General features: G+C 38.4%; 5 protein-coding genes across 17 annotated transcripts; 2 read left to right on the forward strand and 3 right to left on the reverse strand.

Annotated features, from left to right (window-relative positions):
* The first annotated feature begins 1,423 nt into the window (after positions 1-1,423).
* Positions 1,424-6,104, forward strand: LOC105560150 (venom acid phosphatase Acph-1-like). Of its 9 annotated transcripts, none has more exons than XM_012009012.1 (7): positions 1,424-1,439; positions 3,783-3,890; positions 3,965-4,081; positions 4,307-4,520; positions 4,762-4,970; positions 5,169-5,510; positions 5,659-6,069. In XM_012009012.1, the coding sequence occupies exons 2-7, from the start codon at positions 3,789-3,791 to the stop codon at positions 5,935-5,937; spliced, it is 1,263 nt and encodes a 420-aa protein (XP_011864402.1). In that variant the 5' UTR covers positions 1,424-1,439; positions 3,783-3,788; the 3' UTR covers positions 5,938-6,069. The 9 variants fall into 9 exon arrangements, with proteins under 9 accessions (XP_011864402.1, XP_011864400.1, XP_011864398.1 ...); XM_012009010.1 differs by lacking the exon at positions 1,424-1,439 and adding an exon at positions 1,450-1,470; XM_012009008.1 differs by lacking the exon at positions 1,424-1,439 and adding an exon at positions 1,475-1,547.
* Positions 6,105-6,148: 44 nt separating this feature from the next.
* On the reverse strand, positions 6,149-10,028 carry LOC105560151. 2 transcript variants are annotated; one of them, XM_012009015.1, is made up of 5 exons: positions 9,736-10,028; positions 9,562-9,673; positions 7,520-8,724; positions 6,788-7,441; positions 6,149-6,604 (listed from the first exon to the last, which is right to left on the reverse strand). In XM_012009015.1, exons 1-5 carry the CDS (start codon positions 9,772-9,774, stop codon positions 6,158-6,160), a joined length of 2,457 nt encoding a protein of 818 aa, XP_011864405.1. In that variant the 5' UTR covers positions 9,775-10,028; the 3' UTR covers positions 6,149-6,157. The 2 variants fall into 2 exon arrangements, with proteins under 2 accessions (XP_011864405.1, XP_011864404.1); XM_012009014.1 differs by having other exon boundaries at positions 6,788-8,724.
* Positions 10,029-10,054: 26 nt separating this feature from the next.
* LOC105560153 (mitochondrial import inner membrane translocase subunit Tim13) lies at positions 10,055-11,018 on the forward strand. Its single transcript, XM_012009018.1, has 3 exons — positions 10,055-10,351; positions 10,430-10,498; positions 10,888-11,018. Exons 1-3 carry the CDS (start codon positions 10,247-10,249, stop codon positions 10,984-10,986), a joined length of 273 nt encoding a protein of 90 aa, XP_011864408.1. The 5' UTR covers positions 10,055-10,246; the 3' UTR covers positions 10,987-11,018.
* A 362-nt stretch (positions 11,019-11,380) lies between these two features.
* LOC105560152 (FGFR1 oncogene partner-like) lies at positions 11,381-17,088 on the reverse strand. 2 transcript variants are annotated; one of them, XM_012009017.1, is made up of 7 exons: positions 16,889-17,088; positions 16,659-16,712; positions 15,983-16,252; positions 15,467-15,773; positions 14,981-15,091; positions 14,665-14,870; positions 11,381-14,548 (listed from the first exon to the last, which is right to left on the reverse strand). In XM_012009017.1, the coding sequence occupies exons 1-7, from the start codon at positions 16,982-16,984 to the stop codon at positions 14,480-14,482; spliced, it is 1,113 nt and encodes a 370-aa protein (XP_011864407.1). In that variant the 5' UTR covers positions 16,985-17,088; the 3' UTR covers positions 11,381-14,479. The 2 variants fall into 2 exon arrangements, with proteins under 2 accessions (XP_011864407.1, XP_011864406.1); XM_012009016.1 differs by having other exon boundaries at positions 14,981-15,773.
* Positions 17,089-17,497: 409 nt separating this feature from the next.
* Positions 17,498-19,109, reverse strand: LOC105560154 (N(6)-adenine-specific DNA methyltransferase 2). 3 transcript variants are annotated; one of them, XM_012009021.1, is made up of 5 exons: positions 18,988-19,109; positions 18,738-18,909; positions 18,521-18,656; positions 17,796-18,005; positions 17,498-17,707 (listed from the first exon to the last, which is right to left on the reverse strand). In XM_012009021.1, the coding sequence occupies exons 2-5, from the start codon at positions 18,888-18,890 to the stop codon at positions 17,574-17,576; spliced, it is 633 nt and encodes a 210-aa protein (XP_011864411.1). In that variant the 5' UTR covers positions 18,891-18,909; positions 18,988-19,109; the 3' UTR covers positions 17,498-17,573. The 3 variants fall into 3 exon arrangements, with proteins under 3 accessions (XP_011864411.1, XP_011864409.1, XP_011864410.1); XM_012009019.1 differs by having other exon boundaries at positions 18,521-18,668; positions 18,988-19,108; XM_012009020.1 differs by having other exon boundaries at positions 18,521-18,668; positions 19,019-19,102.
* Between the last annotated feature and the right edge of the window lie 11 nt (positions 19,110-19,120).

Raw genomic sequence — 19,120 nt, forward strand, 5'->3', positions numbered from 1 at the left:
ATTTATTTACTCTGATTTCATAATCCTTCCGCTGATTATAATCAAAATAAATTATAATAAAACATATAATTCAAAATATTTGAAGAATCAATTAGTATCCGATTTCGCGTTTGATATATCGGCGATAATGTGTAGTTTTACCACCGCAGATGCTATCGCTTAAACAACGAGCGTAATTAATGAACGATCCGTGATTGCTTTTATAATATTCAAAATATATTTAAGACGTGAATGTGTCTGATATTTTGAATAATGGTGACATATTTTAATTCATATTCCCATAGAACAAAAATTGGTTATTTACATCATTATCTTACATAAAGATTGGATGTCAAATTGTATAAATATACCACTACTATTTTTCTTTACTTGTTTTGTTTATAGAATCATATTAATATTGCAATTTTTGCCAATAATATATATATATCAATTAACGCAAATCGACGAAATATCGATCGGAACTTACATTTTCGCGATAAAGTGCTGTTGCGATACGCAGACGGTGTTATCGGAAATGACTAATTCTTAATACCAAAATTATTTTCCGACGTTGACCTTCGCTGCGACTTATCATTACCTTTCGTAAAACACACTGCGGAGTGGCACTATCGTCGTGATACCGTAATTAACATGTATCGTCGCCGACGATCACGCTTCTTTATGCTTACTATGAATGATACGATCGCATGTATCACGTGCGAGATGCATGGTTTACAAAACACCACATAACATATGTTAGCCTATAGATTAATTAAACACATAAATATCGATATGTAGATTACTGCACATATATAAAGAATTGAAGCTTGTAAAAATGGTTAATTGTATAATTTATTTTTATTAAGTGTCATATTATTAACAATACTTTAATTGATAAAATTTCAACTTGATATCTTAATATAATTATCCTAGATTGCAAAGTGTTAATTATTTATTGATATAAATAAATTTATCGGTGCAATGAGATTTTTTTAGAAGCATCGAAATTTTATACATTCTTGAGAAAACTGTGCATACACTCTGCATTCAGGATGTTAATAATTATCAAGATCACGAGCCAAGCGTATGATTTTTATCAAAGCTGCAAGTGTTTGAACGGTTTTGCATTTCGCGGAAATATTGTCGACGACAGAAGTGTCTTAAATATAAATTCTATGTTATATAAAAACATTTTAATATTATTGCACATCATCGAGCTTTATTAAATAATAATACATATATGCTTAAACATTTATTTGAACATTAAATTAACATATGAATTAATCATAACTCTTTTATTAAATTTTCACGTATATGAAATATTAAATTTTCATGTTCACGTCTAAATAAACTAATTTGACGTAATGCCTGTTTACCTAATTGCCGAATATACTTAACTAGCTCTCTAGACGGCGAAGCCACTGATTGTTATCATTGTACAAATGAGATCAGGTAGTACGGTAAGATAATCAGTAGACGTAAAGTCGAGAGGTAAGCTCTAAAGTTGCATCGCTGTGTCAGTGTTTGTTCAGTTTTCCGTTTAAAACGAAGGACCAAGAGTCGACAAAGCAAGTATTCATCAAAAGTGTATTGATTAAATTGAGAATAGACAAAAAAGTACGAATATGAGTGTCACACGAAATGTTTCGGTTTGTCAGTTTTCTTGCAATATAATTTCTTAAATTCTAGCTCGTTGTTTCTTTTAGATATTTATTTCTAAAGTTGACATTTACCCAGTAAAAAATGATTCGTCGATCGATGTCGATTCGACATCATTTCGACATCGATCGACGAATCATTTCTCACTGGGTATATATTTATTAACTCTTGTCAACACTATAATAATTCGAGTGTAATTAATTATTAGGTTCTTTATGTATGAATAAATTGTGTCAGGAGTGAGAGTAAACAAATATTAATATCATTATATACGTATATAAAATAAAAAACTAAAAAAGGGAATTATATTCACATTTCGAAATAATTTACAATATAATCTAGCGATGTACAGAAACTTGTACTAAATATTGCTAACTAAATTCTATCGTAATGACGAGAAAAGGAAGACGAGAGTATACGGATCGTCGGCATTTTAGCTGCATGTCTAACGTAATTAACTTGTATGCTCTGATAACACGGATCTGTGCTTATCAGTCAGCTGCGGATACAAGTGGTCGTGGTTTCGGAAGCGTCACGGCAGACCGGCTGTCTTTGCGGATGTGGACGGAAACATAGAGGAAAATTCTTATCTGGAGTTAGATGACCACTCGCATAATATCACAAACGTGACATATTTCTCTCGTTCTGTCTCTATATTTACACACTTCTAAATTTAAAATAAAACAAAGTTATATGAATTCTAAGTATCCAGATTCTTCAATACACACAATAAAATTTTGAAAAATTTTCTGTGTGCTAAAACACATTTTCAAATAAATTACAATAAATTGTTTGCATGAAAAGTCGTCGATAAAAGTATAACACTTAGGAGCTTACAAGAAATGGATTTTTACCGTCTCTGGCTTTTGAAGCATTATGTATGACAATTTCTTCTTCGTTTGAGCTGTGTTGAAAACGTGTTTTAGCACAAAAAAATTTTTTTTAATTTTATGTATATTGAAGAATCCGGATACTTAGAATTCATAACTTTCTTTTATTTTAAATTTAGAAGTATGTAATATAGAGACAACGAGATTCTTATATCGTCTGCCTTGATAGCAGTCGAGAAATTCTTCATATCATGTTATCATACATTATTGTTGACAAACGATTTGGACCTTTACCTGTTAAGTAATTATTCAGTCTTACATTAAAGTTGATAAAATGACAGGATTTTTCTTCACTAGAATTGAGCGGTTCGTTCCATGGTTCCGTTACGTAAAAGTTTTTTCTACGCATCTAGCAAAAACAGAACGGAACCTGGTTACACAAAATATATTTTATTCTTACAATTCAGTATTTCAAAGTACAACAATGTTATCGGCAAGATAATTACACAAATTATGTATATGTAAAGCCCGTATTAGACTACGGATTGACATTGAAATTAGAATTAAATGTGACCAATCAGAGTAAAGTTTACTAATCTCAAGTTCAGTGACTTTTACTTTAATTGGTCGAATTTCAATCTAATCTCAAACCGTAGTATGATACGGGCTTTATTGCTTTAGTCGCATCAAAATAACGAAATATCGACACATCAAATACATTTACCTTCGATTGATACGACATTCCGTTCCGTTTTTGCTACGTGGGACTGGTAGAGAAAACTTTTACTGAACAGAACTGGAACGAAGTGTTCAATTCTAGTGTTGCAGTTACATTGCTACAATATTGCAACATTGCTGTAATGTAGCTGCAATGTAACTGCAAGGTTTGTGCTGTATGGGTGTCTGGTCGCGAACATCCAATGGACGTCCATCAACCCAGCGATAAGTGACTTGTCGATCGACGTCGAAACGAAGTCGAATCGACGTCAATAGGACGGTTTCGATGTCGATACGATATCGTTTCGACGTCGATCAAACTCTGACTGGGATCTGTGCTATCTGGGAAGTTACTTCCCAACAATCCCAACACTGTGTCTAGAAGAGTCGCTCTAGTAGATCGGTTGGGGAAGCGTGATTGCGATTTATTGTTGTGAGTGTTGTGAGTGTTGTGTCCTACAGATGAGTGTTAAGACCAAATGTATTTGCTTTAATTTCATATTGTTCTTCTAAAGAAGGCAGACGCTATATAAAGAAGAAGAAAAAGACTTCCCAACCCTGTTCGTCTTTGTATTGTATTGTATTGTTTTTCCTCAGGAAAAGATGAGTGAAATAGCCGGCCTACATTTTGTCAGCATCGTGCTCACATTATACATCTGCATACTTCCCAGTTTAGCTGTACCAGACTTAAAATTAGTGCATGTTGTAAGTACATATCTTATTTTAAGCGTAAATTAACATTTAAGAAATATATGATAATCATTGTGATGTGATCGCAGCTGTTCGCGCGTAAGTTGTACACGCCTTGGGAAGGCGACATAGAAACGAATGAAATCAGCCTCCCGGAAACTTTATCGTACGAATCCTTTATTTCCGCCACGATGAACATGCCCCTGGTACGTGTAGTAATTAATCTTCTAACTTGACATCGATAGAAGATTCAGTTGATTTTGATTTACACACTTTCCTAATAGCACAGTGCATTGGCTAAACGTTGGCCCAACACAACCAAATATTGGGCCAATGTTTAACCAATGTTTATTCAATGTACTGTGCTACTAGGGTTGTATCCACTCAGAAATAAATTATAATTATTATCATGTCTTTTTTTGATTGAATAGAATGCAGAACAGAATATGTACGCTTTTGGAGCGCATTTACGCGAGATTTACAAGGAATTTCTAGGCGATATATATATGTCCGAAATTATGAAAACACGTACGACACAGCATTCCTCGTCGATCTTATCGGCTCAGCTTGTTCATGCCGGCTTGTGGCCGCCAGCAAAAAGTCAAATGTGGAATAATAACTTAAATTGGCAACCGATACCATATGGTAAGGAATAGGATTATATCTATTTAATGCAGGATATTATAATTTTCCCAAATGTATACAATCCTCAAAATTATTTTCTACTATACTTCCTCAAAGTATATTTCACAATATTGTTTTATGGAATCAATCAGACACAGTATATAAAGTACACAATTTTAATTAAACGATGTATTCAAACTAATTGTAGTATTGTACAAATTATATTTCTTCTCTTACATATAACATTGATAAATTCTTGCAGAATATGCAAAGCTGAAAGAGGATACATTGATGCTGGGTTCTCTGTGTCCGAATTTTATTTCACAGATGAACCAAATATTAGAAACAACCAAAACAAAACAAATGCTAGCACAATATGAATCTTTGTTCGATCATCTGTCTGAATACACTAAAAGAGATATAAGCACCCCATCGGACGTGGCTCTCTTGTATGCCACTTTAGAAACAATGGTAAGTCTGCAAAAATTAAATTAAAGTAATCAAACCTCTTGGTAAATTCAAGTCCCTTCAAAAGAAGAGATCCATAAACTCTCCCTTTTTTCTCTTACAAATTTTGAAAACTAATCTTGAGAACTATTAACAAAATATATATTTTTGTTAATTATATTCTATTAGTGTACACATATATATAATAATTAAAATTATTAGGCGGATCGAAACAATATGTTACCCAATTGGGCCAAGGACGTGTTTTCCGATGATACAATGTACAACGTCACCTTGCTGGAGTACGATCTTCTTTCGGCGACTCCTCTGCAGAGGCAGTTAAACGGTGGAATCTTTGTAGGAGAGATTATCAGTAACTCGTTACGGTATATAATAGGTGATATACCAAAAGAACGAAAAATGATGTTGTATAGTGGTGACGCAAGAAATATCGTCGGGGTTCTGAAGAATCTTAATCTCTGGTCGCCTCACATTCCTAACGAAGCAGCTGCGTTGATATTCGAATTATATTTCGATAACGACACGAATGCTTACGGAATAAAGGTAATATTTCATTTCTTTACTCTACTTATTATTTGGAATATTTAATTTTTACAACCATTCAATTTACAGGTGTTTATTATTATCTATTATTATTTAAAAATGCTCCAGCTATCGCTAATAATTTCAAACAATATTGAAATCATTTCAGATTAATTATTACGCGAGTATGGACGACACGATGATCCTTCTGCAATTACCAAACTGCACAGATATATGTCCACTACAGACTTTACTAAATGCCAATATCAATCTACTATCTCAGGACTCGCGATCTTTATGCGGTTGGTTTACAGAGAACTTAATAAAAACGGAAGATCCATTAGGAAGGAAGGAATTTAACTCGTCGAATTATAATGGATTTATTTCGTATCAGTACAAAATTTCAATATTTATTTTAATATTATTTTATGTAGCTTTTAATACTTAAAGCAACTACGAATATAGTAGAATTTAAACAGTGAAGTTAGATAAATACTTTCTGTTTAAGTTAGATAAATACTTTCTGTTATGTTTGTAAAACTTTTGTATATATGAAAATATACGAAATGAAAAAACGTAATGTAGGTACATAACTGATTAAAAGGTTACTCCTAATATTGCATATTTTGAACTTTCAACATTACAAATTTTGTTATCCTCGTGCTAGATTACGAAACTAACATATGGACTAGCGAAGATGACTTTTCACTGTATGGTAGGAAAGTTTCCGTGAAAACTACCTTACTGTTTTCCAAAACATTTAACCATCGCTTCTCCGTAGCAACCAGGTCTAAACCTGTATGTTCAAGTTCCTTGTCAATGTAACGTATTTTGCATAGATCCGCGACACACGATGTGTTCTCCGCAGGTCGAGATCTTCGATGGCTCGACATAATTGTACGATATTTTTGTAGAGTGATATTTAACGTGTAAAATACAATATGCATTTGATGTATCATATCGGGGTTTCGAACTTTCCTCTCGTCCATCAGCATAGACTGAAGTGATTTTAGTCTCGTTATCAAGTAGTCGGTCATATTGACGCATATCGGCAATGAATTACAAAACTCCAGAATTATTTCTACGCGACATGTCCATATGTGGTCCATAGTTGTCTAGAAAATAATTTATTGTATTACTGTATTGCATAGTTATTGCTATTCTATTTTAGATAACTTTAAAACATTTCTAATCATATATATATTGTATATACAAAATATATAAAATATATGTAATTTAATTATATATTTTGTTTATGCATATATATTTTTTCCGAGTTGTAATATATACACACACACCTCATTTTTATCGTACATCTTGTTGAATCGTGTATACGTTGTCATTGTCTCATTCAACGTTTTAATGATTGGTGTCACAATTTCTTTTATGCATATGTTGGGCTTCTTCTCTATTGTAAAAATATCAGATATATTCAACACCGCGTTTACAGCTTCCTCTTCAAAGCTACCTTTCCAATAATTGCGCGATTGTGTCAACCGTTTTTTTATTATGTATTCCTTCGCTGTTCTATTGTCGCAAAGTGTCGAGAGAATTGTTTTAATCGATTTGATAATTATCTGATCTACAGGTGGCAACTCTGGAATCAAGTCCAACGAGTCGGTAGAAATCATTTTGTTTGCACTTTCGTTTTCTTTCTCTGCTAGATTCCGTGCTCGTTCCGATTTACGCTTTTTCGGTCCTCTTGTTGTAGTAGGAGCCTCTTTCTCTTTGCTAATTCCCCTAATTCCCCTGTTTCTTTGAGCTCGCAAATTGTAATGGTGTTTGATATTAGTGTCTGGTGTTACTGGTGCAACTTGTTGTATTACGGGAGCACAGGCCGTTGCATGACAATGCTCGACGTTCGGTGTGCATTTATTGCCGCTAGTTTTCGCTGCCACTGCATCATCTTCCAAATTTTCGGAGTTCATCCGTTCATCGTAACTACTGACGATCTGTAATTCGGAATTCGTTATAAAATTTATAAAAATATTGTTATAAATTGATATTTGAGAGACACTTCTTGGAGTTACCGTCAAACTCTTAAGAGTGCCGTCGAATGTCACGTTAGTCAAAGAGATCTCTGTCTCGTACATTGTCTTCTTTTTGCGAGGTGGCGTTTTACGTTCGATGTTCGATAAGCGCTTATTACCAGCGGTAGATCTGCTTTCTGCTGCGGTGTTGTAAGTAAATGTATTGTTGTGTGCTGTACTATACGCGCTGTCCTCGCGCAGATTTTCAGGGTCGATATCGCTCCGACAAGAGCTATTGTCATCTATTGCAAGTCCACAATATGTGTTGTTAACAGGCGGAGAGACGTTTTGTGGAGTTACAACAAAACTTGTATTCGGAATGCCGTTGGATTCCAGCACCGTATCGGTTAATTCATTTTGCCTTTGCTCTGGGGTGGAGCACTCTCCGTTGAAATTATTTTCCATATCGACAAATTCATCTCTCGGTAAAATGAATTCGCTCAAAGCAGCGACGCTCTTTTGGGGGATATGCTTGTTTTCGACCCTTTTCTTGTTTATCCGTTCGACGTCACTTTTTGTTGCGCTTTGCATCGAGCATTCTGCATCTTCTTCCAATTCAAGGGACTGATGTCCAAGCGGTGTCAAGTTCAAAGAGTGATTATTAAAATCAAGATTTGCACTCGTGATCGACTCCACATCTATTTCTGGAGTTCTGAAGAAATCTGCTTCTTCCGCTTGGTTTTCTATCGTCGTGTTGTGACTGTTGTCAGAGATCTCGAGTACCAAAGACGGGACAGGTGACTGATTTGTCGGCAGAGAATGGTTACTTGGTGTTTCTTGAGATTTGGTATTTGAAGTTGTTCTTTGAGTGAAAATATGTAGAGGGGTTGACGTTACTAAGGTATCATCTGTCATTCTTGTATTCTCAGATACCTGCTGTAGATTTTTATTCACAGTTCTTAACTGTTCAACATCGGTATGCGTATCTTCACTATGACATTCAACGTGTCTATTCCACTGTCTGTAAAATATCTTTTGCAATTGCTCGACTGGTATTTCAGAGGCACAGGCGGTGACGGATTTCAGCCAGTAAACAGTCTGGATAAAATTCAACTCCTCCTCGCTTTGCTTTACAAAAGCAGGTGTCCCGTCGCTAGACCGCTTATGCGGTATTTCTAGGAAATGTCGGCAACGATAACATGTGTAGCTATCGAGCACAGTGCTCTCGTTACGACTGTTTGTATGGGAAGATGCGGGCTCTTTTTCTGAAAATAATTTTCTTAAGCTCTTTCTCATACAAAGCCTCGTGTGGTTTAAACTACGATTACTAATTTAACTAAAGTTTTCATTACTTTCTAATATACAAAATGTGTGAACGAGATAATAGTTCTAGCAACTGGATAAATAACAATCGAGGGACTCTCGACAATAAAATTTACACGTGAAAAGAGCCTTTGAGAGTGCTTGCTATGTCGCGGTATAATTCTTTTCAAAAAAGCAATTTTCTTGTAGCGAATTCAGTTGGTTGCTCTAGTTCGCACACTAAGCCTTAGTTTACAGTCAATTCTTATATTTAAAGATCATCTTAAATACCTCTTGCAATATCTCTCATCCAGAAAAATCGCCTGTACAACGTTTACACCGGTCATTTTTGCCTAAATACTCTTCCCAGTGAGAAATGATCCGTCGATTCGACATCATTTCGACGTCGATCGACGAATCATTTCTCACTGGGTTTGAACATGTATTTAAGACAAAGTTAAGTATAAGAACTGACTATAAATATAAGGACTATAAACAAGCCTTAGCGTGCACTGAGTGCGCACTAGTGCAAGCAACCGAATTCGCTTTTATTGATACCATCGGCTACGACCCGACGACATACGACGTATTGCAGACTAGACCTTTAGGTCTTCTTCTAATTATGTGCGCCCGGCTCCTGATAAACGGTAGCCGACACGGCCACGACGAAGCAATAGACGTTGTAGAATTATAGACGTTTAATTGGTGATATACTCTTACTTCATGAATGCAGCCCCGCAGGATCAAAAATTTTTCTTTAAACCTTTAGGTCCATGCCTCCTTCTACCGAGTGAACTTACCCGAGTCACTTAAATCACGAATCTCGTCGCAAAATTCCTCCAACACTTGCTGTAATCTACGCAGAAACTTTTGTTTCGCCCTTTGCACTTGAGCTTCCAAATCCTTGCGTACCTACAAGAAACGTAAGCGCTTTAAGTTGCGTATCGACATTACTCGCGAACGTTTACCGTTACCTTTTCAGGTTTTTTCCTAATAGCTGCTCTCTTCCCCATTTTCTTATCAATAATTTGAATATTTGTAGGTCACGCGCAAAAGTAACTTACGCGGCGAGACCTTCAAAGGGCGAGACTCGACCCCCGAGGCCCCGGAATGGATTCAATCGCGGGATCGTCCACCAATAATAACAGTCTTCGACCGCGCGTAACCGAGCCGACCAGTGATCCCAGAATCGTGGGAATTTCCGCGCACGCGCGGTAGCGCGAGCCTTTCTAAGGGCCGGTTAAGCTGCTCAAGCTTGCGCTACTGCGCGCGTGCGCCAGAATTGCCGCGGCCGACTTCGTCCGTGTGAACGGGGCTGCAGTGCTGCACCGGGCAGACTTCACGTGGTCTCGTTCGCGCGACCGGCGAGGTGAGGTTAGTACGGTTCATGGCAGCGGTTCCGCGGGCGAAGGGCAGCGTTTTCTTTGCGAATATCCGCTCTATCGCCGCAAATCGAGATACAATCCGAGAAACCCGGAAAAAACAATGGACACGTTGACGGCGGGCAGCTTGTCGGGTTCGCAGCGGGACGAGCTTATGCAGCAAGTGAAGCAACAAATAGCGGTCGCCAATGCCCAGGAACTCCTCACGGTATCGTTATCACGTCTTTTCCCCCCGACGGTTTGCCTCGGCTGACTGCAAGTTACCGACTTTTATGCGTATTTGCAGAAAATGACAGAAAAATGCTTCAAAAAGTGCATAGCCAAGCCGGGCACCTCGCTTGACAGCTCGGAACAGGTAAATTTTGTACACTGCGCCAAATCTAACCCCCAAAGAGTTGCGTCAGACTGTGCGGTCAAGCTGCAAACGCCTCGAAGCGGTTTTCTTCTCTTCCCACCTTTGCCGAAAGAAAGAAGAATACTTTGAAACATTCGAAGCTTCACCGCAGCCAGAAACGCGCCTTTTTGTTTACCGAGTCCCAGCTTTCCCGTAGCTTACGATTAAATGGGCCAGAACATTTAAGTGAGAAAGTTTCACGATGGTTTCGAGTCATCTTGAGGATTTCAAGTTTGTCTCGCAATACGACGTTTCCTTACTCCCCGCAGTTCATCTTGTCACTGCAATCCGCTGTCGATCGAGCCGAGGACGTTCCCTGATTTAATCGATTCCCGTTGGTTTGTTCACAGAAATGCCTGGCAATGTGCATGGACCGGTACATGGACTCGTTTAATCTTGTGTCGAAAACGTATAGTGAACGACTCCAAAGAGAACGTAACAGAATGTAAATACGTTTGTGGAAATATATTGTTGCTTGTTATCCACTCTGTAATTTAATGGCACTATTACAGTATCGTACAGTGTTCATTTGTTGTACAAATATATTCTTTGTATATGGCCGATAAGGCACGTCACTTCGATATCTACAGCCTTCTCTCGGGGCATCTAAAAACCATCGCGTTGTTGTAAATGACGTATGATACAATTGAAGTACAGCGCATGATGCGAGGTGATGAAAGGTACGCTCTCACCTGCGACACACTTTATACATTTTTAACAATATAAATACCTTTATTTACGCTGCAAATTATCAAGAGGGACCCGGTAGCGTACTGTGTAGTGTGCTTTTGTAAGGATTTTGTAGGGTTTTAGAGCGCTAGAAAAGAAAGTAGACAAAACGACTGCAAAAGAGAAAAATCTTTATAAAATAAATAACATACACGAATACATATCGTTACATTATACTTGAAAATCATAAATAAGTAACATAGGTGTTTCATAAAACCCACAATTCCACAGTACCTTTTTTTTATTATTATTTGCATTCTTTATAATTATTTCATACACACTAAAAGGCACGGTATAGCTACCAATGTTTCAACGTGGTTACAAAATAATTATCTGCGACCGTGTAAAAAAGTATCGTAAAGCAGGTTGCTGTCAATACCTCGTAAAATTTCAAACTGTGAATTATGAATAGCTATGGACTATGGGCTATCTATCCTGAAACTATCGAGCTTGCCTCTCCATGAAATTTGTGCATTGAAACACTACTGTGTCGTATATGTACATACATTTTTCCACAATAAAATTGTTACTTGATTTAACGTACAATCTGCGTCGGATATGTTCCTTTCACAAAAGCTGCGTCAAACAATCATATAAAAAAGAAGATATCGTTCATCCCCGGGTATGAGTAAATACATTCAAAAGCGTTGCGAGACAGTTTACATTCTCGGCGGCGTCCCTTAAAGACGATCCATAGGTTTTACATACGCATTCTCTAGATATATCTACGTTACAAACATGCGAAGAAGAAAAACCAAGAGACACGTAAGCACAAGGTATAGTTCGAGAATTGCCTTACGATTAAACGAGAGTTCGCCCAGGTGGAAATGTATCGCGCGACAGACCCCACCGAGGGCGTACTTTCTGCCACTCCGCAAGATCAAGTGAAACTTTAGCCGCGCGCTTCTTGCGGCAGATACAAAAGAAAAGATGCTCCTTAAATTATACCCTTACAATCTACAATGAGAGATACACTTATTCTGTAAACATGCGTGCTAATGGTAACGACGTAAAGTACGGCCTATCTTAGTGCGTAATGTTGGAATGTATCTATCTCTCGTCTAGACTCTACAGAGCGTAGGAATGTTCAAATGCAGTCCTGAATCCCGTCGTCAAGATTGCCGTGTCGATAATAGAATGTAACCACGCTGATTGGTCAGGAACACACCTGCTTTTTTTTTCTTGTTTTCCTTCACTTTTTTAAATACACGTCGGGATAAACGGCAGTTCGAACTAAGCGATTCCGTTACGCAGTACTGAGACGAAGGGAAAATCGTGTGCTGTGCGGGGCGCTACTTGAGATTCGTGTAAATTTCTTTTATCCGTCACTGCGTGCCGATTACGTACGAAATAGAGACCCAAAAATTAATTTGGTAAATAGTAAATTTAATTTGACGCTAGAAACACGATGCATTTTAGCGTGTATACTCTTCCCGCAAAGAGCCTCGGGATATTTCCTGTCGCAATGAGACACATGCAATTGAAGTCTATCAGTATCAGTGTTTTTGTATCGCTAACGTAATTTGTCCCTTCCTCTCGCGTTACGCATGCAGTTGCTACCGAAATAAACATAACATTCGTATTTAAATTCACAATTTATAAAGATGTAATGGAGCAATAATAAATATAGCATTATACAAGTGTACAGTAAGAAATGCTGCGAATATTTGAGCACAGTATTTCCTTGACTTATCAACGTCTGAAAAGTTGTCGAATCGCGTGGCGAATTACTATTAACCTTGTTGAATGAAAGATTATATGAGCGACGGAATTCCTTCGTTCGAACCAGGCATAAATTTTAATGTTACAACGTAGTCTAGTTGTTAATGAAAATTCTTTTCGTAAAGCTGACTGGCTATACATATTTTTTTACAAAAGGATTTTGATTTGTCAAGCATCTAGTTGATCCATCTTGAGTTGTACTTAGTTATTGCATCTTATATGGGGGGGTGGGGGGCACAAAATATCCGCATTTAAACGTTTTTCTTTTCTTTTCGTTCTTTTTTTTTCAATCGAGCTGTATTATCCAAAAATCAATATCCTAGTCTAGCTTTCACTAATTTCCTGCGAATCATGGATGCAAGAAAATATATAAGCACCTAATTTTTCTTCGTTTTTTTTTCTTAGATAACGTTAACTCTCATAAATAACTTTAGCTTCAAACACTTAGCACCATTACATTCGAAAAAATAATTTGATGGATTTTTTAGGCAATCCATTTCTAGACGGACGATTTCCTGATATTGTTACAATATCATGTCAGTAACTTTATGTAAAATGAGGTAATGGACAATGTTCAGTCATAAAATTAAGGGCAGAGATACTTCGATAAAAACACGACAAAATGCTAATAGAAAGAGTCTCTACAAAAAGAAAAGAAGATCGAAAGAAATAGAACTAAGTTATTGACGAGTATTAACTCGTGTGCTCTTCCTTTTTTGACTCCTCCTTAATATTTAAATTATCATAACATTTGTGTAATATGCTTGTAAGAGTAATATAATACTAGTATATTTTTTACATAACGTAGAAGGTAGCCTGTCTGAAGTTAAATAAAATGCTTTATCTCGTGGTATTCAATGTTATGAAAATACAGACAAAAACTTGGAAATTATTGCGAATTTCATAATTGTATAATTGCTATTTTATATTCTTCTACATATGTTTCTTTTCGCATTTCAGTTTCGTTAGTTTTTCCAACGACAGAATGACAGAAGATACTCTTTTTGCGTGTATAAATAATTAAAAAAAAAACAATACATATCGTATTAATGACAGTATATCGATCGTATTGCTTTCCTGAATTATGCAATGTCTCGGATAATCTATGAAAAAGTTGACGATTGTTCACAATACGCATTGTTATTGCAAACTATGACAGTTTCAGTGTCGCTTATCTTTACAAATCGTACAAAAATATGGTATCGTCTGTAGTAACACGCATTCAGACATTTTCCTTCTACGTTTTTTTGTTTTTTTGTTATATCCCTTGCAGCGCAACTTATAAGTATTGAGCCACAGCTTGGCAGTGCCTTTTGTCAGAAACTATGAATTCAACTCGGCGAGTTGCTGAATTCTTACAGTAGTCGGCATAGATATCCGCTGCGTTCTAGTGATAGGATATATCGATCTTATCAAGGTTACATACAAGAGGAACAACTCGCTAGAACTCTTACAAAGGATCTGTAGCGATACGAGTGAAAATTACATTCTCTATGTATAATCCGCGGTAATACCCGTCGCAAAGTTTGATATATTCTTATCCGTATTTATATCTTCGAGCTAAAATATAACGGTTCTATGTGTATAGTTACGTAATTTTATGCTGGAGAAAAATATGTGCAATTGCAGTTGTAATAGTGCCGCCGTTCGCGTTAATTCAAGTTGAGTTTACTTACGGAGGTACTACTCAAGATTTCGTCCATTTCCTCGATTTCTTCGCTTAAATCTTCGGTACGGGCACTTTGAGGCTTTTCCTCTTTCATTGTTCGTAACTTGAGAGGACTGTCTATCTTGTCGGGCTCCTTGGTGGGGCTTTGCTCGTTCGCGCTACCTGATGCAGACGACACAAAGTCTTCCTCGTAGTTATCTATGCCATCGGCAGCTGTAAAAACGCGTCGTTTTAATATCTCGCCGAGATTTGTGCACAGTGCATGACTGGCAATGCGAGAACGCGAGTCCTTATATTATCATGATTACATTTTTGTAACTCACCAAGCCCAATGTCCATCAATTCCTTCAGATCGTTAATGTTGGCCTTTTTACCGTTTAATGGTGGCAGATCGCTAAATATAGAATTGGCTTTCTGATTGATGGTCGGCAAACCTTGTAGAAAAGGCTCGGCTTTATTCATTGTACTAACGTTCTTCCGCTCACCGCCGACGATAATCTCGTCAAAATATATCGTTTTGCCGAAGTTGCCTCCCGCGTTAACCGGTTTTTTACTTTGTACATTATTCTCTATACTTAGCTCCAAACTATTTATACTGTTTTGCTTAGATACATCCTCATTTTGATTTGCTTGCGTGTCGATCACTATAGTATCGTCGAACTTAATTAAGGATTCGGATTTGTTTAACGGACTCATTTGATTAGACGTAACGGTGCTATCAGTCTCCTGCGCCACGTCGCTCGTCGCCGTGCATGTGCCGTGTGGATTTGCGGTGCTCTTATCAAAATTTACATTATTGTTCCTGTTACCTTCAATTCCATCAGTGTCCACTGTACTCTCCCTGAGAGAAGATTGATGCTTATCGTAATCCGACGTGTCTGTTACAACGTCGGCACCAGTCGGCGGATCTTTGCATTTCTTGTCCGTTATTGTCACGTTTATTGGAACCTTCGGACTCTGCTCGGAAATGCTCTCTAATTTTTCAGAGGAATCGTTATCATTTGACGACGACACGGATTCATTGTGGATTATTTTCGGCACGGACACTTCGAATGTCGCATTTGCGAAATTTGTCGTGGCCTCGTCCGCCTCGTCGTGTCTGCTGCTAGATTTGTTCTGTAGAGAGGATCCACGAGAATGTATTTATTATTTCAGGGACCTCGCCTCGAAAAGTGCGGGAAAATGCAAGCAATGCCGGGAACACGTTAATTTAGCAAGGCAAATTTTGTTTTGTCAGAATGTGCCTCGAACAAAGAAACAAGTCGCCGACTTGATTGCTCGACCGTGAGTTTAATCAACAATTACAACTCAATTCAAGAAAATACCTTCTGTGAACTATTAAAGGCACCGTTGATGCTACTCTTGAGAATCTCCCCCAGCAATGGCTCGGTTGAATCGATACCTAACTCTTCGCACAATTTATTTCTCCCTACATAGTTATATTCCTTTCCGAAGTATGTTTCTGGATCATATACAGATATTGTGTAGTCGAGACCAAAGTACTCTAGGAACTCCCTAACTAAGGAAAACAATAATTTTCCTTCTGAATTAGACAGGTACTGCTTTACAGTTTTGTTGAGAAGTGGCTCGGGATTCTGAAACATGTATTTCGCCTATTAAATCACCCGCTGCGCCACGCCGCTTTTCTTTCATATAAATCCCAATTAACGACACACTAAACGCGCATGAAACTCGCAAAAGTTGTGAGAATTAGAAAGCACATTTTCACATCTAAAAAAGTATCGGAACATAAGCAATTCAGTTCTCACGGGAATTGTATGGGATTCTTGCAGTATTAAAAAAAAATAGCACAAAGCTTCCTTATTTCCTTCTTTTTATGAAATAAACACAACGCAAAGCAAACGTCCCGTCTTACGGACAAGATGCTCCCGTTCGGTTTGCAGGCATAAAAAGTTCCTACGGCTAATGGGACACACGGAGATTTGTAAACAGGGAGCTCCCCTTTCTCGCCTTATCGCAGCATACTTGAGCAACACTCACCATAACCGAGTCCTGTTCCTCGAGTGCCAGAAACACGCTCGCCCTGAGTTCCGCCTGCAAAACATCACAAAAGGGATCGGATAAGGTCGACGGAGCAAAAGCGACCGCGGGATGACAATCCTAACTAAGCTTCCACCCCGTTTTCGCCCCGAAAACACTCGCCTAACCTACAGAGGCCCTCGCGGAATATTTTTTTTTTGTTCGCGAAACATAGCCGCCCGAAGACGCACCCGTATCTTAGCGAGGACGCCGTTACTCTCCAGGGTCTGCACCACCAGGTCCCTCAATTCCGTGTCCTCCTCCATCGAGATGTTCCCGTCTATCATGATTATACAAATTAAAAAAAAAATACGCCGAAACGAACACTCAAGAGATGTAAATATTTACGCTTTCCATCGCGTGTCTACTTTTTCGCGGAAGCGACACTGCCTAGTGACTTCCCCTCCCCCCGCCCTAGCTGGCGCGATCTAGGGACTTTCCTTCGCCGAGTTGTCGGGCCGGACATGAAGAAATCACCGCGTCTTGCCCGCGTAAATTCGAACGTCACAAGAGTACGTACGTTTTTGCAACAAGACTAATCCACAATTGTGCTCTTCGCGTCTAGAAACATTCTATTTTGTTTAATAATAGGTTTGAAAAGATATTTGTGCAAGTTGATTAATTGTACATTATACAATTGGAATGTCTGGACACTTCTTGCAATGTATCCTATAATTATAGAAATGTCGATGCGTCCGCCCGTCTGTTTACAGTAACAAAAGTGTGAAGTTTAATTTATCGACAGGGAGTTACCTAGGCATTCACTCGTGTCTGCTCTTGAGAGAGTACAAACGAAACTTAACAACATTTAAATGTATTTATCACAAAATATATATATATATCTTTGTTCAATACTGTCTCCGACACCATTGACACTTACACCAGAGTTTTGTCAAAACTGAAATTCGAGTAGCAGCAAAATTCATTCGCCAAATTGTTCTTGTGACCTGGAACAAAGTCACACTTTTTGACGTCCAGCAGCCTCTCCGCCAACTCGGCCATAACGGCACCTACATATGGGACAAAACACTTGTGTAAATGCATAAATCGATCAGCCCGCAATGGAAATTCGCGCCGGAAGGACAACGTCGCGCACACCTGTGCAGAGCACGATGTTCTTCTTGGCGAGGAACTTTATCGTCACTGCCGTCTTGGTCAAACACTCTTCCGAGAGGAACGGTGGGTCGGCCAGAACCAGGTCGAACTGACCAGACATGTTCCGCGGGACGTCCAGAGGGAACTTGTAGTCATACGGAATAAAATCTTCACCAATTATCTCGAAACGACTGTCATACTCGAACAGCGTGACTGCAATTAAAATAACGTGTGTTAGGCCCGGTCTACAATGAGTTGTTAGTCAGAAGTCGTAACTATACGTCAATCCTTTTTCATTCTGAGCGAAAGGACCGACATATAGTTCTGACTTCCAATTAACAACTCATTGTAGACCGGGTCTTATACTCGTGAACCATTTGGTTAGCATCATTCAATGTATTCAGGAGGTGACTTCTGTATCTTGAAATATAGTGAAAATGCTGAAATTAAGCGACTCTGTTTCTAAGGGGACAGTTAGAAAGTTAGTTTAGCATTTTCACTATTTGTTTTCTTTGAGAGTAGGAAAAATGCATTTACGCATTCAACACAGGGCGCCGGACCCTGTGGATATGCTGGACTACCAACTAAAAGCCCCCTTTTTTTTTTAACCGACACTGCACAAAGAAGTCTCTCCCCGGAACCATCTACGAAGGTGTAACTTCAAGGAAGTATTTTCGCTACGGCGTAAGATACAGAATTGACCCGCTGGATGCGAGTACTAGTCGCACCTTGCCGATCGCCGCATTCTTTCTTCAGTTTGCCGTAAAGGGTCGGACAAGAAACCAGGGCGACCTTTCCATTCGCCGGCGTAGAGTTCAAGGCACCTCTGACAAAAGCTGCTATCGTATCGTCATTGTACCAAAACTGGCTCAGTTGCTGCAACGTCGATTGCGTGTCAATTTCCAGGAATTAAAAAAATCTACCGCATCATTGTCGCTCGCTCACCCAATCCTCGTCGAAGGGAGTATCGGGTATCCGAACTCCCTCGGCTATACGTTTCAGCAAGTTCTCTCGCTCTTCCTTCTCCAGCAGGAATTCGTGTAGCGCGGCAAGCGTGCTCGAGCTCAACTGCGGCCGATCGTCATCGCTGTCGCTCATCGTTTACAGTGCGATTTGTCTGTATTTACAGAGAGAAAGAGAATTAGAAGTAAGCAGAGATAAACGCATATTTACGTTGAAACAAATTTGCGATTACTGCGCGCTGATGCGGTCACAGAGACACAGACTTCTATATTCTCTGTGGAGTCCAATTCAAAGAATTGCATCGTGCTGTTGACATCAGTTGGTATTGGTTGGTATAGCAGTGACTTGGAACCATAGACAAAATA

Source organism: Vollenhovia emeryi, unplaced genomic scaffold (genome assembly GCF_000949405.1).
Source record: "Vollenhovia emeryi isolate VEMERY1.0 unplaced genomic scaffold, V.emery_V1.0 DF939241.1, whole genome shotgun sequence".
Lineage (NCBI taxonomy): Eukaryota > Metazoa > Arthropoda > Insecta > Hymenoptera > Formicidae > Vollenhovia > Vollenhovia emeryi.

Excerpts from the sequence above, each read along its gene's own strand:
- LOC105560150 (XM_012009005.1), top strand. The coding sequence starts at position 1,605 with ATGAGTGTCACACGAAATGTTTCG. Across the intron at positions 3,891-3,964 it reads ACTTAAAATTAGTGCATGTT|CTGTTCGCGCGTAAGTTGTA; the intron begins GTAAGTACATAT and ends ATGTGATCGCAG. Across the intron at positions 4,521-4,761 it reads TTGGCAACCGATACCATATG|AATATGCAAAGCTGAAAGAG; the intron begins GTAAGGAATAGG and ends AAATTCTTGCAG.
- LOC105560151 (XM_012009014.1), bottom strand. The coding sequence starts at position 9,774 with ATGGGGAAGAGAGCAGCTATTAGGAAAAAACCTGAAAAG. Across the intron at positions 8,725-9,561 it reads TCGTGATTTAAGTGACTCGG|AAAAAGAGCCCGCATCTTCC; the intron begins GTAAGTTCACTC and ends AATTATTTTCAG. Across the intron at positions 6,605-6,787 it reads AGATGTACGATAAAAATGAG|ACAACTATGGACCACATATG; the intron begins GTGTGTGTGTAT and ends ATTATTTTCTAG.
- LOC105560154 (XM_012009019.1), bottom strand. The coding sequence starts at position 18,890 with ATGAGCGACAGCGATGACGATCGGCCGCAGTTGAGCTCGAGCACGCTT. Across the intron at positions 18,669-18,737 it reads CTCCCTTCGACGAGGATTGG|CAACTGAGCCAGTTTTGGTA; the intron begins GTGAGCGAGCGA and ends TCGACGTTGCAG. Across the intron at positions 18,006-18,520 it reads AGAATGCGGCGATCGGCAAG|TCACGCTGTTCGAGTATGAC; the intron begins GTGCGACTAGTA and ends TTTTAATTGCAG.
- LOC105560152 (XM_012009016.1), bottom strand. The coding sequence starts at position 16,984 with ATGATAGACGGGAACATCTCGATGGAGGAGGACACGGAATTGAGGGAC. Across the intron at positions 15,774-15,982 it reads CCTTTAATAGTTCACAGAAG|AACAAATCTAGCAGCAGACA; the intron begins GTATTTTCTTGA and ends TCCTCTCTACAG. Across the intron at positions 14,871-14,980 it reads ATTGATGGACATTGGGCTTG|CTGCCGATGGCATAGATAAC; the intron begins GTGAGTTACAAA and ends GCGTTTTTACAG.
- LOC105560153 (XM_012009018.1), top strand. The coding sequence starts at position 10,247 with ATGGACACGTTGACGGCGGGCAGCTTGTCGGGTTCGCAGCGGGACGAG. Across the intron at positions 10,352-10,429 it reads ATGCCCAGGAACTCCTCACG|AAAATGACAGAAAAATGCTT; the intron begins GTATCGTTATCA and ends GCGTATTTGCAG. Across the intron at positions 10,499-10,887 it reads CGCTTGACAGCTCGGAACAG|AAATGCCTGGCAATGTGCAT; the intron begins GTAAATTTTGTA and ends GTTTGTTCACAG.